Here is a 15,192-nt window from a genome sequence, read left to right as displayed (position 1 = left end):
TCTGTAAGGAAGAAGATGGCTCCCTGAGCACAGATTTGTATTGAAAAGAAACAGCCACGAACAATGTTTTATTTGCCACTAGTGCCCATGCACCAAATACTACAAAATCTCTACCAGTCGGTGAATTCTTGAGACTAAGGAGAAACTGCTCACAAGATATGACTTTTAAGAAAAGAGCTGCAGAATTGGAAAAACGTTTACTCCTGAGGGGCTACAGCAAGAGATCTATTCACAAGGCTAAGACAAGAGCATTAAAAACTGCTAGATCTGAACTATTAAAAACAAAAAACAAAAAAGGTGATAATAAGACCAGACTAGTATTGACGTACAACCAGCAAACACAGCAAATTGTGAATATTATTAATAACAACTGGCACATACTACAAGCGGACCCCCTTCTAAAGGACCTAATAGGAGAAAGGGTTCAACTCAGCTATCGCAGAAGTAGAAACCTAAAGGAAATGCTGAGCCCCAGTCATTTCGTACAAAAATCCAATTCTACCAGAGCTCCAGAAAAAGGTTCATTTTTATGTGGAAATTGCTCCTCATGCTGCAACATGATTAAAAAGAAATCCATCACTGATAGATTTGGGAAAGATCATCAAATCAAGAGTTATATTAACTGCAACTCCAGCGGAGTAATCTATGTCCTCCAGTGCAAATGTCCTAGAGTGTATATAGGTATGACGACAAGAACCATACACACCCGACTGATGGAACATTTGCGAAACATTCGCAATGCCCCGAAAGATCTATCTAAAGACAAAAAAATTACATCAGTAGCTTCGCATTTCGTTAAACACCATCAATCCAAAACATCTGAATTAAAATGCTTTGGAATCCAGAAGATATCTCTGGGACTAAGAGGAGGCGACCTTGAGACAGCGTTACTCAAGGCTGAAGCAAAGTGGATATACCTAATGGATAGCGTATACCCCAAAGGCATGAATGAACAGAACAATTACTCGATGTTCATATGAAGAACCCGAACACCTGTAATATACTCAATAATAAGAAAATATTGTTGTTAACACTCTCCACAGCCCCAAATTCAATTTAAGGCAAGATTCAAGACTCAACTGTTCAATATAGATCTCTGAACTATAAATAAATATTATGCAAAGCCACACAACCAAACTAAAATAAAAATACAAAAGTAACAAAACTATTAAAATAATGTTCAGGTTAATTTAGCCCCTCCATTCTCACTCAAATTCTTATCCCTTGGATGGAAATTAAAAAGAAAGACACTTTGATCAAATATTTGAGAATGGGGGTCTCTGTCATCACCACTGATATCTCCATGTGTGTGCATTTACCACCATTCACAATTCTTCACTTTACTCTCATCCTCCCCTTTTTGTCATCACCACTTATATCTCCATGTGTGTGCATTTACCACCATTCACAATTCTTCACTTTACTCTCATCCTCCCCTTTTTGTCATCACCACTTATATCTCCATGTGTGTGCATTTACCACCATTCACAATTCTTCACTTCATTCTCATCCTCCCCTTTTTGTCATCACCACTTATATCTCCATGTGTGTGCATTTATCACCATCCGCTATTCTTCACTTCATTCTCATCCTCCCCTTTTTGTCATCACCACTGATATCTCCATGTGTGTGCATTTATCACCATCCGCTATTCTTCACTTCATTCTCATCCTCTCCTTTTTGTCATCACCACTGATATCTCCATGTGTGTGCATTTATCACCATCCGCTATTCTTCACTTCATTCTCATCCTCCCCTTTTTGTCATCACCACTTATATCTCCATGTGTGTGCATTTACCACCATTCACAATTCTTCACTTTACTCTCATCCTCCCCTTTTTGTCATCACCACTGATATCTCCATGTGTGTGCATTTATCACCATCTGCTATTCTTCACTTCATTCTCATCCTCCCCTTTTTGTCATCACCACTGATATCTCCATGTGTGTGCATTTACCACCATCCGCTATTCTTCACTTCATTCTCATCCTCCCCTTTTTGTCATCACCACTGATATCTCCATGTGTGTGCATTTATCACCATCCGCTATTCTTCACTTCATTCTCATCCTCCCCTTTTTGTGCATCTACACATCACCAGCATCACTCTTAGTGTTTAACTAGCTCCCTATACAACATCACTTAGTATAACGTGCACAACATTATCTCACACCCACGTCCTTATATTCCAAAGCACATTAGTGCACTTCACCATCGCATCCTCATTTCCTAACACATTATATATGGGTTATTCTACTCCCCCACGTAATTGCACTAGCACATACCAAACTTTTTTAATTCTGATACACCTTGTGATCAAAAACCAAAACAATATCATTCAATTAATCTTATTCCCCAACACAGTAGATATGGGGTTCTCTACTTCCCTATGTACTCGCACTCTCACATACCTCACTTCTTCAATTTTGATACACTTTGTTATTAAAAATACAAAATCATGTAATTAAATCCTTAAATGTATGTTTGCCAATTCTGACATACCACGTCAGCAAAAATTATGAATAAAAATAAAGTGATTTATACCTTAAATGCAATCCTACCTGTATCCACCTCAACCATTCTACTTTAATACATTTTGCCATTAGTAAATTTAAAATTAAAATAGGTTGAAAAGATACTTTTATCAGCTAATCAGCTCTGTCACTCCATGTCACCTCCAGTAATAACAACACAAACTGGGTCACACCACCCCTGTCGTTATCAACTACCATTACTTTTCCCCTTCTTCAGGTATCACATCACAATATCACATCCCCTCCCCCCTTTTCTTTCTCCACCATGAATATGTCACATTTAGAAAACTGATCAAACAAATATATAAGATACATCTCCCCCCACGAGAGAATCTCAGTCTGAGGGCTTTGTTTTGTCACAGCAGAAATGTAGCAACAATATTCGATTTCCCCCATAAACATAATAAATAGCATTTTTAATGGTATTTGATGCAAACCGCATTACGAGGGAGACTGTAATTGAGTGTAATAGAGGGCAAGATGTGTACGTCCTGAATGGACACAGTACAAAAATGTATTGAATATGACTCAGAGTATAAAGTGCAACAAAGATCGTAAACATCACTACACTTAGGCAACAAACTAATAATAAAGTAATGTGAACAAATATACCCTGCCATAAAGCAGGTGAGAATAAAATACTGATATGACAACCGATGGCCATATATGATCGCACTTTAAATTTCGTCATGTTATATCACGTTAGTATTAAATTCTATTAAAATATACTTTATATAATTTCAATGCTCTCAAATGCTCGTCTCACACTCAAGTGTATTCCAGCTGTCAAGTATGGGATCGAGTTTCCAGCCTCACAAACGTCAATCATGCCGAAACAACGCCTCCTCAAGCATTTCAGAGGATCGCGATTGGTTGAAATGTAGCCAATGGGTTTGCGCATACGCATTTAAATACCCTGAGACGCTGGCCCGCGTCACCTTTGAAAAAGCCGAAACGCTATCGGCGAAACATGTTAGGGATGGGTATCTGACAATACCTTCCTGTTTTTCTTTTTTTAAATGGCATAGTTAACTTTAAAAAGTAACGCTTTATTATAGTGGCATTTGGCTTAAATCAGTACTAACAATTTGGGGGTTATTTGAAAACCGCTAGTGGCAATCGTTAAAAGCTATCTACATGGTAATAGAACAACAGTTATAACGGCCAACTTGCGAAATCAATCGCACGGATATAGATTGTAAAAAACTATATAATAATACCGTATAGCTATAGCGGTTAGCCAGTGACAACTTTAAAAAGCCAATTAAGGATCACTATTATAACTGTTAGCCACATATTTGGGCTGCTCCAACTTACAACGCAGCAATCATTTGTTGATAGTATAAGTGTACAAAAGCCGGGTACTAGCAATTACAGTGCCATAAGATAACTTTAAGCATTCTAGACGGTAAAAAATTGCAATCGCTAACTTTTAAAGAAATCAAAATACAGCCACTTTAGAATAAAGTAAAGATCAATATCGTGTGAACACCTTTAAGCTATAACAGCCAGAACTTATAACTGGTTACTTATATGTATATTGTAACTATCAGCGATAAGCTATCGATACACAAACCAAGTAGGCTGCATAGAACATATCACTCAAAGAAACTTTTGTAAATATTTAGAATACCGTCTCTTATGTATTATATTATAAAAGCAAAATAGGCCAAGGCTGCCAAGTGACTAAAAACAGTTGATAATATACAAAGTGAGATATACTGTTCGTCACTAAGTATATACCACTAAAGTTTGTACACCAAAGCACCAACACATGCCAGACTCTAAACCAAGATATTAAAAATAAAACCCCGTTGCAAAAAAAGATTAATTACACAGTATGTATCAAAGATACTCAAGTCACTTCTGATATCCAAAAAAGTTATATTGTATATCAAAGATATTCAAGTCACTGCTGATATTCAAAAATTATATTGTGTATATATACCCATATTATAATCTACTGCAACACAAGGGATAATATATCAAGGTTGATTTAAAACCGTATTATGAACTTATAACTATCAGAAACTCAGTAATTTACCTGAAGGAGTTAACAATACTTATATAGATATTTATAGATCCATAAAGTGAAAAAAACAAAACTACTCAAGTATACCAGTTACTAAAGTGACCCTTACTGATAGTACTTTGCTATTTACTTTTCAAATACGGTTGATTAACTATATACGGAATGTCTGCATGACAGAATTTTGAAATATACAGCGGTGTAGAATACCCCAGAACACCAGCTAATTATTCATTGGGTAGACTCATATTTACTATTTAGATAATCCAGAATATTTTACAATAGAGGTAATCTATCCACTTGATATTCAGTGCCACTTCTTTATATTTAGTAAAGTTGCTATGTGTTTTTAAAGTACACACACATACACTACCACAATTGTTTTAATTTAATGTTGATTTAATAAAAGTTATGTTTTAATTTTCTTTCAAACCTTTGGCTCACAATGGCTGTTTAAGTTTCATACCTTTATTAATATTTTCACAAGGAACTGAAGTGCTACTAAGGTGCATTCTTTCAGTCTCTATCTCCTATGATATAGACTATACTCGTAACTAGTGTCGTTTCATGCACAAGCACTCAAGCTCACAAGGTATATATACATATACCCTATATTAACAAATACAGAAATTGGATAAATTCTTGCACGGTATCCAGACACAGTCATAGAAAAGGATACGTTGTATGCAAATAACTTAAATATATTCTCTGTATATATTAAAGTAATACATTGAGCGTTCCAATTTTACTAGCGTAGTGCTCTTGCTATTTTTGTTAAATTTATTAGATCTTTGCCTGATATGGAGATAAATGATTTAATTTTTCCGTTTAGAAATTCTGAATTGATACTCCTAGGTGCCTGGTAACAATTAAAGAAGTGAGAACTGACTCAATATGCTGCTCTGGGTGTACTGTCCCTAAGACCTCGTTAATTATAATCCTCTGAATGGGCGAGGGGAGTGAACGGGAGGGGGTTCGCTTTTCCTCTAACTTTCCCTTCTTCTTTTTTTTTTTTTTTTTTTTCTTTTTTCTTTGTTGGGGTTGGGTGGTTCTTATATAGAGATAAAATTCAGCTGAATATAATGTTAAATTGGTGGACCGATTTTTAACTTGCTCTAATTTTTCTTAAAAAAAATTCCTGCGTTTGTTCTACTATTAAATTGGAAAGAACAATTTAGTAGTGTAAAAAAGAAAAGAGGAGAAAAGAAAAAAAAAGAGCATTCAGGTCCATATTTGATAAGCATTGAACTTGGAAGAGCTAGGGCTCAATTTATGTTAATATTATTATTGTATTATTAATTGTTAATTAAGCTATGTCGAATCTAGGTTTTATCATTAAGACAGTCAAGTTCTGACTTCCTTCTTTGTTAATGTTTAAACGGTGCCTTGTATGGCGTAAACAAAATGCTGGAAGTTATTATGCTGAATAATAAAAATTAAAAAAAAAATGACATGCCCTTTTTGAATCATGAAAGTTTATTTTGGACTTGACTGTCCCTTTATGGACACAATGAACACAGAAAAGCTGGTGATAAGATTTCATTGTACGCAAAGCTGCTACAGGAACACCCTTTCAAATTAACTGGGCACAATCTATCTCCAGCCCCACACACTGGGCAGTTTATTTTTGCTGCTGCCTCTTGCTTACATAGGTTTTCTATAGGCAATACTGCAGTACGGACTTATTTCACATAAGAAAATGAGCTATTTGTTAGCAATTTAATACACTTCAGCAGGAAAAGTGGACTATTTTGAACACATTAAATGGGAAATGGTTTTACAGTGCCCTGTCCCTTTAAGAACTTGGTATGTTGCAGAATTGGTTAGGGTGCTATGACAACACAACACTAAATATGTGTGTGACCTGGGTAAGAAGCACAATTACCTCACCTTGCACCTGAGTATCACAACCTATACTGGCTGCATATATGATTATTCATACAGCATTTTACGTCTGACACAACAAGAGGGTAATATCTGTAGAATGAGTAGCTATATCTATGTGATCATAACGTCTCACCTGCCCCAGTGACATCTGTGTGTGACGCACCCATTGCAAAAATGTTCCTAGGGAAGAATAGCAAGTTTGTAATTGTGTATTTGTAAAGTGATGTGTTTTTCTCTCTATTGCTCTCTCTCTCCTCTGTCGCGCTCTCACCCTTCTCTATCGCTCTCTCCTCGCGATCGCTCTCTTACATATGTGTAGAGTCGGCAATCGGCAGCTAGCTCCCAGTGCACTTGCTTTTCAACAAAGTAAATTTGATAATATAAGTGATTTAAAAAAAAAAAAAAAATTTAAATTGTATGATCTGTCTGAATCATAAAAAATAATTGGGTTTAATTTACCTTTTTTTTTAAACTACAAAATTTGAGCTCAAGTCCCTCTAGGGAGCATGAAAATAAATAATGTATATTTTTGTGTTTCATCCTTATTAATTCATTTATGGGGAATTCATATTAAACTGTGTAGGTTGTTTTTTTGTAATAAATACAAACATAGGACCAGATAACAAGTGGAGCGCTAAATATCACTTTCTTGAAAGCGATATTTGCGCTCCACTGAGTAATACCAGCGCACGCTTATGTACTCTTGTTTTACAAGTTGACAGCGAGGCGAACGTGAGCTCACGTTTGCTTTGCGGAGAAGAATTGTGCTCACAAGAGTTAGCTTTCATAGGCTCCAATGGGAGCCTTGTTCTAATACCATCATACACGGCACAGAACCAAAGCACAGCAAAGGGGTTAAGTCGCGCAGCGATGGCAGCAAATTGTGAATATATATGTATATGCTTATATACATATAATTGTGTTAATATGTACAGTATATACGCATAGTAACACATAAATATATATGTATAGATAATGTAAAGGCACTTTTCAGTGCCGTTTTTTTTTTTTCTTTCTATCACCTCACAACCGCCAATTTTAGCCCCCCAAAACTGCCTGGTGCAGTTATTTTTTAATAAACTACACACCACTGTATTTGGGGCACATTTAAACAATTAACCAGTGATCTGATCTCTGGTTAATTTCATAAGCACTAATTTCTGCCGCGAGCTCGCAGTAGCAATAGCCAGTCACTTGCAATGGCTGGTTATTTATTGCACGCCTGCAAATGGGCAATTGGCGCTCCACTTGTAATCTAGCCCATAGTATATATACCCCCCTTATAGTGCTACATACACTGTATCGGGTGGTTACCAAGCCTAGAAGGACTGTGACAACTGCATATTTTACAGTCCCATATCTTTATGCATTTGACGTATGAGAAGGGAGTGTCGAGCAGCCCATACACCTATAATTACTGTGCTGGAGAGTAGATTGAGAGTTAACGCAAGGAGAAATGAGGTCCAGAAGAGGTTTGTTTGTTTTTTCCTTTTAATCTATCTGTTTTCACCAAATTTATCTTTTGATTTTGTCAAACAATATCATTTATTTTTGTGATAACATTTTTACTAGTTATGAGCATTCAGATTTGGCAAAATATTACCAACTAAATTTGTGTTCTTTGTTAAATTTATCTAAAAAAAAAACTGTTGCTTGAACGAAAAATGAATGCATGTGAAAAAAACTGACTCTTTCATATGGTTAAAACTGTTGAAATTGACACTGTTTAAAGGGATATGAGACCTTTAAAATGTTCTTTTGTGATTCAGGCAGAACCTGCAATTTTAGGAATTTCCAATTTACTTTTGTCAAATTTACCATTATCACATTTTGCTTCGTTGCCATGATATTCTGTGTTGAAGAGATACCCAGGTAGGCATCTGGAGCACTAAATGGCATGAAATAGTTGTGTATAGTGCACGCTCCTGAGCTTATGTCCCTGTTTTTCATCAAAAGACACCAAGAGAACAAAGAAAGTGTGATAATAAAAGTATATTAGATAGTTGTTTACCAATTGCTGCTCTATCTTAATCATGAAAGAAAACTTTTGGGTTTCATGTCCCTTTAAGTTGGAAAAGGCTTTGAAAGTTCAAATTTTACACTATTCCGTAACAAATTAGCAATGTACTTGATTCCACTATCTGTAGGTAAGTATCTAATAAGTAGGTAAGTTTCACTTTTGTTCTTGGCCAAACCTGAACCCATTTAAAAAAGAAATAAATACATTTTTTATAGATCTTTTCAGTACTATGCTCAGAGGATTTACAATAGGTATCACAAAGCATACATCATGTGGATAAGTAGTATGTTCTATATCTGCTATGCTATGTTTATTGATGTCTTGCTCCCTCAATTTTCTGTCCAGCTTCCATGGATCCAGAGATTTCCATCCTCTACCGTAGCCCCTCCCCCCAGGGCCTGCCTGAACGGAGAGTGAATGTCCAGTTATCCCCTCTCTATCAGCGGCGCCGGCTGCCCTCACCCCTGGAGGAGCAGATCCTTCTTGACTGGGAAGAGCGTCAACGCAAGCAGCCTTGGGTCTTCAACGGGGCCAAATTTAGACTCCATTCTGTGCATTCAGAGAATTCAGTAGAAGAGAACAACAAGACAGAGACTATAAACACAAAAGAGCCTGGAACGGGGAACAAATATCAAACTGATGATACCGGGAAGGGAGAAAACGTTAAACAAAAAAATGATGTCCAGGAAATAACTATTGATAAGTCAAGAGAACTGGAGGGAGAGTGGATACAAAAGGACGCTGATGTAAGTGAGGGTGGAGGGCTCACACTTCATCTGGCACTTACCTCCTACAGAGACTTCCTTGGTACTAACTGGTCGGGGGAGGCTATAGCCTTACAGGAGAGAGGAGGGAGGGAGTATGGAGACCCTCAGGCTTATCTGGCCCAACCACTTGGTGTTGGAGCTGCTTTGGAATGCAGTGATGGACGCTTTGTGCTACTGAGAAGGAGCCACATAGTCGGTGAAGCTCCAGGACAGTTGGATGTACCGGGAGGACACCCAGAGCCCAAGGTGAGAACTGAAAAAGGAGATTAGGAAAATATTAGAAACCCTGGTTCTCATTATGTGCCCCTTGAATATTTTCCAGGCTGTTGCACCCAATGTTCCAGAGGACGAACTGTCCCTAGAAGTCCTTAAACCAGAATTGGTCATCAGAGAACTGTTCTCATCAATACTGGCAGAGATAAGAGATGAGGTAAGTGCAACCAATAGCTCGCAAATAAACCACATAAGCCTGAAACGCATCTGCAAATAAGATAGGTAGACCTAGAATGAGACTATTACTCTGATAAACATGCTGGTCATACTCTACCTTCCTCTGGGGGTTTTTAAAGATGACTATGAACAAGAAAACGAGTCAGAGGTTATATCCCACAAGCCATTAAACACTATTGCATTTTAACATTTTTATTTCATTAAAGGGACACCCAAAAGCAAAAATTACATGCCCTAGTTTGTTATGGCATCTAAGTTTTGCATTACTGATCCCCACAGGAGTTAAACACATTATTATTATTTTTTTTTTAATGGTTTAAAAACTAAAATACTTCTGTTCTGCTGTTCATAAAACAACTACAAACCCATTACAAGTTTTATGTTCTCCTTCATCTTAAAAGTCTTCCACATTTCCTATATAGTGATAACCAGCTGAAGAAGGTAACACGCACATTTACATTCCAATGGCTGTTTTCTCATTATTATTATTATTGTACACTTTAAACAATAACACCAGCTTACTTGAATGTTTCCGTATTTGAGGAAAATAAGCCACCTATCCCAATGTCCTTGTGCGTAATCTAGTGAGCATGATGAACTACATGAAGGAATATTATGAGCAATAGCAGACATTTAGTTAAAGGGACACTGAACCAAAAAAAATCCTTTCATGATTCAGATAGAGCGGCAACTTTCTAATTTACTCCTATTATCAATTTTTCTTCGGTCTCTTGGTATCTTTATTTGAAAAAGCAGGAATGTAAGCTTCATAAGGGTAACTAGTTCATAACTTGGGTATAAGATTCCCAGAGAAATGGAATTTCAAGAAACTGGTCCAATTTCCTGGAGCTAAACTAATAATATCTTTCTAAAGCTATTGTGGCATTAATTGTTTGGATCCAATCTGACTTAGAGAAAAGATTAGTTGATTTCCAAAAAAAACAGGTATCAACTGTTTAGCACATTTAAAGGGATAGGAACGTCAAAACTAGACGTGCATGATTCAGAGTGAGTCATTTTAAGACAAGTTTAAATTCACTTCTATTTTCAAATGTGCTTTGTTCTCTTGGTATCCCTTGTTGAAAAAGAATATGCACTTATCCTACATTAGTGGGAGCTAACTGCTGATTGGTGCCTGCACACATTTGTCTCTTGTGATTGGCTAACTACATGTGTTCAGCTAGCTGCCAGTAGTGCAATGCTGCTCCTTTTGCAAAGGATAACAAGAGAATGAAGCAAATTTGATAATAAAAGTAAATTGGAAAGTTGTTTAAATTGTATGTTCTATCCACATGATGAAATACAAATTTGAGGTTTTCTGTCCCTTTAACCATAGTATACTTTTGGATGTTACACAAATAAAGGGATGATTTTATATGGCTCAGCGGCTACAGTTTTGCTGTTTTTTCACAACCAATTTAAACAATAATTTACTAATTGATTGCCTTAGTTTACACTTAAGGTTTAGTTATTGATTGGAGAGGAATATTAATGGATCTAAGTAAAAATAAACATTTTTTTAATTCTAGAATATCCCTTAATTTTTTTACTTGTGATAAAAAGTAGCCAGAAACATACTAGCTTGGATATATAAAGATTTGGGTAATACAGCTTTACCATTCTTACACGTTTGTGGTATTTTTTTATACTATTATGCAAAATAAGCATGTTCCCCAAGTCATTTAAGTTTACACATATCAACCTTCCTACCGAATGAAGCATAAGTATTTAATTTATTGTTTAATAAATCAGTATCCAGTTCTGGAGGCCATATCTTCAGAAGGATAAGAATAAACTGGAATCCGTTCAAAGTAAAAAGTCTAAAAAATAAAACTTAAAATGAAAGGCTTGATAGCCTAGCCAAGGCTAGCTCTGACCTTAGACCGGTTTAGACCATGAGACCACCCTCCTCACAAATAGTGCACGTGACTGGGTACAGGTGGAATTTCTTCTTGTGAAAGCAATACACACTAAGATCTGGATTTACACGGATCTTACAGATCTTGTTGCACAATCACAAGATAAATGCGGCTCTGAAAATGAGCCGCAAGTGGCTACCGCCTTCCACATTTGTATCCTAAAGAATGCCAAATACCCATGTCGTTCCTGCCTATCATAGCTAGGGAGAAACATCAGAAATTGTAACTCTGCATAGTTTAAAACTGAATATCAGTACAAGTGTAAAGCTTATAGGGAAACAATATCCAGAATAATTCGCATTTAGGTGGTATCAAGGAAATCTGTAGTAAAACTATATGACTATAAAGTAGATAATCTGAATGTGACCTCGGTGCATGTAGACCACGACATTCAATTCTTAAAGGACCAGTCAACACAGTAGATTTGCATAATTAACAAATGCAAGATAACAAGACAATGCAATAGCACTTAGTACCATGTGACAGCCATCAGCCAATCACAAATGCATACACGCTTATTCTGTGAATTCTTGCACATGCTTAGTATGAGCTGGTGACTCAAAGTTTAAATATAAAAAGACTGTGCACTTTTTTTTTAATGGAAGTAAATTGGAGAGTTGTTTAAAATTGCATGTTCTATCTGAATAATGAAAGTTTAATTTTAACTTGAGTGTCCCTTTAATTATCATTTCAGACATAGGGCTCGATTTGTCAAGTCTTCTCCTCCCCTACCGTTGCTTTCTACCCTCTTTTCCACCTATTAGGTGGAGAATTTCAATCTCCCCGGTCTCATCCGACCGGGGAGATTAACAGCTCCAGCCCGCGCTTGCGTCCAACGGTAAATTCCGGCAGCAGGTTACTGCCCGCCAGAGGCAAGCTGGGGCGAACAGGGGCGCCCCTCTCCACCCTCACTTGATAAATCAAGACCATACTGTAAGTTAATACAAGAATACCTGGGGTATCTATAAGGTTATCCTATAAGGTTATCGATTAATCAATTAAAGGGACAGTCAAGTCCAAAAAAAACTCATGTTTCAAATAGGGCATGTAATTTTAAACAACTTTCCAATTTACTTTTTTTCACCAATTTTGCTTTGTTCTCTTGGTATTCTTAGTAGAAAGCTAAACTTAGGAAGGCTCATATAATTCATATAAGCCCTTGAAGGCCGCCTCTTATCACATGCTTTTTTATTTGCTTTTCACAACTGGGAGAGCTAGTTCATGTAAACCATATAGATACCGTTGTGATTACGCCCGTGCGTTGTGGCAGACACTGCACTAATTGGCTAAAATGAAAGTCAATAGATAATACAATGTCATGTGATCAGGGGGCTGGAAGAAGGTTCCTAGATACAAGGTAATCACAGAGGTAAAAAGTATATTAATATAACTGTGTTGGTTGTGCAAAACTGGGGAATGGGTAATAAAGGGATTATCTATATTTTTAAAACAACATAAATTCTGGTGTTGACTGTCCCTAGTGTATACTTCTATCAAATCTATGTTCTATCTTTCATTGTTTCTATGGGGAATTCTCAGGATAGACTCTTGTAGCAATATAATATAAGCCACCTTGTGACATGAATACTAATTTGATGCATAATATCTAATTACTGAACAGGTTAACCTGCCGCTCTGGACGCTCAGTGACCCTCTGCTTTTGGGTATTGCTCGTAATCATACCAGTGCAGGACGCCCTAGTGCCGAGTTTTATGTCAGGTAAGTAATGTGTCACCATGTTTGCAAGCCATTAAAGGGACAGTAAAGTCCAAATTAATTTTGGCTCACCCGATGTGTTCAACTAGCTCCCAGTAGTGCATTGTTGATCTTTCAACAAAGGATGCCAAGAGAATGGAGCAAATTTGCTTATAGCAATAATAAGTTGATTAACATTGTATTCTCTATTTGAATTATGAAAGTAAAAAAGTTTCTTGAGGGGACGTGTCCGGACCAGCAACTAAGATGGCCACACTTTTTAGAGCTCTCCACTAAAGAGTCTCACTCTATTAAAAAACATGAGCTATCTAAAACCATACAATGCAGATTATGGCATTAACATGAAGAGGAAGTTTATCTGTGCCGAATGATTTCATTATTATATTTGTGAGAGACCTAAACTGAGCTAAAAGTTGATTTCTCCGCTCTCCCACTCGGGCAACTTGGTTTGCACAGGGAATAACATAACAACTTTGGATACCCTAGATTGCCAAATAATGGAGGATTTCTATAAAGAAATACGAGCCCTGTTTGCTGCTTTGGAGAGGAAGATGCTAAGTCAATTTAAAGATCTCTCCCATCTACTTCAGGCTAACGCAGCGCATGGGGGTACAAAGGCAACAACAATGGAGGAGTCAGAGGAGGCGGACGTATGGCGCCCACACATAGAGAATAAGCCGTTCCGCTCAACCTCTCGAAACAGCGCCACAATTTGTACACCTCGGCAGACCTTGAATTCCTCTGGCAACCGCTGGGTAACAAAAGGAGGTCCACAGGTTCTTGGGGAAAATCTCGATGGAGGTAATGGACAATGGCTAATGCCGGATCTCTACCTAGATGACGATCTCCAAGACACCATTGCAACCCATAGCTTACAATCTAGCTTGCGGAATAGTTTCAGCAAGGATCAAGCTGGTGCAACTACATGTGAGTCTGGCCTCCATTAGGCTTCCAATCCACTAACGCTACAGCTTAAGGCAACTTACCGGACAAGGCAACAAGCAAAATCTCAAGAATCAATCCAAGTCTTGAAGCCCAGGATATACATCCTTCTCGACGATACCACCACTATTGCAAGGTTATGGGGCCACTCCGCTACACCTCCAGCTGCTTTCTCAAAAATAGACCCCAGATTGTATCTGCCTACCATATTCTCTAAAAAGGGAGTCGGGTAGCCACCATGGACGTCACCATGGTGGCTGTTGTGAGTAGCTAACAGCAGCATTTTAGATATATGCCGTCAGTGTGCTCTTTACAGCTAGGGGACAAGGCCTCCTTTCATCTAATAATCAGCAAGGGACACTGGTTATAGTGAATCTACACGCAATATGATATTTGTGAACAATGACAGTTTCCCAATAGATTCCCTTGTTGTACTTATTGCTGTCCTGTAATTAGGAAACCGGCTACAACTTCAGTAACTTTCTTTAGCAAATCCTCAATTTATGTTTAACCTCTAGTACTTCTACCAGGTTGTCGTCACTCTTCTTTTTATGTTATTTTGTTGTGCATGTGGTTTTCTGAGACACTAATTTCACTAAATGCTGTTCCCTGATGTTGCATACTTTATATCCTTCTCACAAGTTTATCTAAGATATTAATTTGGAGCAATGGTACGGGCAATATCTTGGTATCTAAGTAAATTGCAAACTAGCTGCGGGTAACAACCAGTGTTTTTATGCTGATATAGTTGAGGTCCCAGTATTTTATATGTATATATAAAAATGCAATATCGGTGATAAACAGCTTGCTTATCCCATAACAATGGTTTATAAAATGACATATAAAGTAGTTAAGTCGAACTTTATCATATGCAAGCTTAGCGAGAAACCCCCAACCCAATCATCATTATTTACAGTCTTATTGAAA

At 37.2% G+C, this 15,192-nt stretch overlaps 1 protein-coding gene across 2 annotated transcripts in view; it reads left to right on the top strand.

Annotated features, from left to right (window-relative positions):
* NUDT22 (nudix hydrolase 22) overlaps positions 1–15,192 on the top strand; it is an 83,028-nt gene that overhangs the window by 52,334 nt on the left and 15,502 nt on the right. Inside the window, exons 1-4 of one of the 2 annotated variants that reach the window (XM_053720053.1) lie at positions 7,793–7,923; positions 8,817–9,484; positions 9,561–9,668; positions 13,229–13,326. In XM_053720053.1, coding sequence (XP_053576028.1) covers positions 7,908–7,923; positions 8,817–9,484; positions 9,561–9,668; positions 13,229–13,326 — 890 coding nt within the window. In that variant the 5' untranslated portion in view covers positions 7,793–7,907. Of the gene's footprint in view, positions 1–7,792; positions 7,924–8,816; positions 9,485–9,560; positions 9,669–13,228; positions 13,327–15,192 lie in introns of those variants that run through there. The other variant, XM_053720054.1, reaches the window with a different exon arrangement.

Source organism: Bombina bombina, chromosome 7, assembly GCF_027579735.1.
Source record: "Bombina bombina isolate aBomBom1 chromosome 7, aBomBom1.pri, whole genome shotgun sequence".
NCBI lineage: Eukaryota > Metazoa > Chordata > Amphibia > Anura > Bombinatoridae > Bombina > Bombina bombina.
This window is presented reverse-complemented; position numbering and strand designations above follow the sequence as displayed.